Below are 3,055 nucleotides of genomic sequence, written 5' to 3' on the forward strand. Positions count from 1 at the left end.
AAGCTTTGCAGACAACAAGGTGGGAGGTTTGGGTTTTGTTCCCAGTGCTGTCTTCCTGAGAACTTGGAGCACTGAGTGGAGAATGGGTTGCAGAAGCCCCAAAGTGCACTGTCCTCCGATGGTGAACAGGCTGTACTGTCCTCCCATGGTGAACAGGACTAAAGTGCTGGCACCCAAGACGCAGGGGTGAGGGTGGGTTTCAGGGCATATAGTTTAAGAAAGCAGGATTTGCTAATGAGTGGGAGGTGGTGTGAGGGAGAATATGGGGAAAATAAGGACGATGCCAAGGGGTTCCACTAGAGCAGCAGTTCCCAACCTGTGGTCACGACCCCTTTGGGGGTCGAACACCCCTTTCACAGGGGTCACCTAAGACCATCGGAAAACTCATATATAATTACATATTTTTGTGATTAATCACTATGCTTTAATTATGTTCAGTTTGTAACAGTGAAATTGGGGGTCACCACAACATGAGGAACTGTATTAAAGGGTCGTGGCATTAGGAAGGTTGAGAACCACTGCACTAGAGGCAGTAAGGGGTGTGGTTGAGAGCCCCAGTTGCCTCATCTATAAAATGGCAGAATGAAGGAGCCGCCCCACTGGGTTGGTGGGGAGTTGATATTTGTATAGCACTTAGAACAGAGCTTGGCTCACGGTAAAACGCTCTGTAAGCATTAGTGGTGATGTGGATGATGGCGATTTGTCCAAGGTCGCACAGCTGGTCAGCAGCAGGTCCAGGACGAGAAGCCAGGGCTTCATTCCTTGGTTCACTGCATTTTATGCTACACTGAGCTGCCTCCTTCAATTACCTTTGAACTTCTTTATTTTTGCAGACTCTGGTTGAGGGTTTGGTTGTTGTGCTACATGAAAAGTCACACATCATAACATATGAATGTCGCAACAAACACGATAAATTACTCGAGTGTTCTGTGCAGCCGGGATTCCAGATTGTTTTGGCTCTCCATAAAACCGTGCTATCCCAGACAAAACACAGAGCCCAGAGAGTGGGAGAAAGGGGTACAGGAAGAGAGATTTTTAAATAGTAAAAGAAATGTCTTCTAGAATATAGATGTGCTCACATTGTGCACATGCGTACGTGGGAGCAGGCGCAGGCACTGCAACAGGAGTCCTTCACATCGGAAGTTAGAGGTCAGTGCATGTCAGGGGAGGGGAAGAAATAAAGCACAGAATGGTAGTGGGACTCCCCCAGATTGTCAAGTTCCTAGGGATACATCTTAAAGAAGTGTTTGAAGTGTTTCTATCTGTCAGTTTCAACTAAGCTAATTTTTAAAAATTGCTCTTTGTACTGTGCCTTTCTCATGAACCTCTGTGAATTTAATGCATGCAATATGTGGGGGGAAATCCTATCAGCCTCAGTTCCCATCCCCCCCCCCAAAAAAAAGTCTGAGAAGCAGATTTTATTCAGAAGCACATTGTTGCACCTGCAAGGATTTTGCCATTTTACAAAATAGACCCGAGACCATGTTCAGTGTGTCTTGAAGGGATTTCAGAAACAGGTGAGAGAAAATGCCAGCTCGGCCCTTCCTCCCTGCTGTTGACTGTTTTGTTGCACTTCTGTCTCAGGCAGTGTGGGGAGGACTGTTCTTCATTACCAGGGAATGTGAGTCATTCCCAGACTTGTGTGATTGGGATTCCAAAGCGTTGCTGTATCCGATGGTCTTATTAAACCCAAGTGTCAGTGCAGCCTTTCAGACTGTAGGGGAGAGCTCAGTTACAGCTGGTGACCTGGTTCTAGTTACCACACAGAGACACTGGCGAGAGCCGTGACCCCCTCCGAGCACCCAGAATTCCTCGTGGAGGGCTGTTACCAACTGTTCCCAGACTTGGGGCTTTCCTGGTTCACTTCATGGGCTTCAATACATTTAAACTCGCTGTTTACATCTTAGTTGGAATCTGTATACTTTAAGGGGAAATGTCCTAGTGTCTGTAGACAAACCAGTGCCAAGATGAGCCGAGCATTTGGAGGGTACCTCGATTCAAATTACTCAGCCCTCGCGATGTTAATCTTGCTGTGTCCAGGACCTAGCAAGACACTATCCATTTCTAACTTGGCCCAAAGAAAACAAATAAAACATCAACCAGAGAGGGAGGAGACCAGAGATGTTGCCAAAAAATTAGTTTGCTCTGTCTTTTCTTTCTCCTAGAATGTTTCACAACCAACGGTGCAGATTACAGGGGGACGCAGAACTGGACGGCACTCCAAGGCGGGAAGCCATGTCTGTTCTGGAACGAGACTTTCCAGCATCCATACAACACTCTGAATTACCCCAATGGGGAGGGGGGCCTGGGCGAGCATAACTATTGCAGGTAAGATGAAGCCACACAGTACTTAAAAAACATAATACTCATCTCGTCTCCTCTTCCAACCTTGCTCGCAACTAGGGAAAGCGTCTTTGTCTCCTTTTGGCCAACTCAGAAGGCCTTTCTTGTTACTATTTTTTAAATCTTTCTCTCAGACCTTTTTCTACCATTCTTTTCCACTTGGGCTGCTTTGACACTGGTTTCCAGAGCTCTGCTTTTTTGTCTGGTCACTTATATGTCTCTTTGGGAGGGTTTTCTTAGTTGGTCCTTCCACCAGTGGGCACACAGACAGCAAAGCTTCTTAAGCTGCCATGAATGTAGTGGTCAAGCAACTGTGGCCCAGACCTCCCTGTGGTTCGGAGCAAAAAAAAAACAAAAACAAAAACAAAAAGACTGCCCTGCATTATCCCCTTTTTGCCAGACCAGGATAACCTTTCTAGGGGCAGTGGCAGCCATCAAATGTGTGCTGTTTCCTTCCTTTCACTAGACGGGTGTTTCTTTGCTCTTCACCTATCTGACTCTAGCTCTTAATCTGATATCCATGGTGCTCCAAATGTGTACTTGCAATTTTCTGGGGAGGTGATCCATGACTCTGATCAGATTCTCAGTTGTTAGTGATCCAAAACAAGTGAAGAATTACTGGTCTGTGGGGATCAGAGCAAAATTCTAAGCACTTTTGGTTATAGCTTTGTTTTAGCTGTTTATACCCAAGATTCTGGTAATGTGACTCACG

At 46.1% G+C, this 3,055-nt stretch overlaps 1 protein-coding gene across 2 annotated transcripts in view; it reads left to right on the plus strand.

Moving 5' to 3' along the window:
- The first annotated feature begins 1,053 nt into the window (after positions 1 to 1,053).
- Positions 1,054 to 3,055, plus strand: part of KREMEN1 (kringle containing transmembrane protein 1) — a 34,768-nt gene continuing 32,766 nt past the window's right edge. The window contains exons 1-2 of one of the 2 annotated variants that reach the window (XM_006762051.2): positions 1,054 to 1,149; positions 2,166 to 2,328. In XM_006762051.2, coding sequence (XP_006762114.1) covers positions 1,089 to 1,149; positions 2,166 to 2,328 — 224 coding nt within the window. In that variant the 5' untranslated portion in view covers positions 1,054 to 1,088. The remainder of the gene's footprint in view (positions 1,150 to 2,165; positions 2,329 to 3,055) is intronic. The other variant, XM_006762052.2, reaches the window with a different exon arrangement.

This window comes from Myotis davidii, unplaced genomic scaffold (assembly GCF_000327345.1).
Source record: "Myotis davidii unplaced genomic scaffold, ASM32734v1 scaffold478, whole genome shotgun sequence".
In the NCBI taxonomy this organism is placed as follows: domain Eukaryota; kingdom Metazoa; phylum Chordata; class Mammalia; order Chiroptera; family Vespertilionidae; genus Myotis; species Myotis davidii.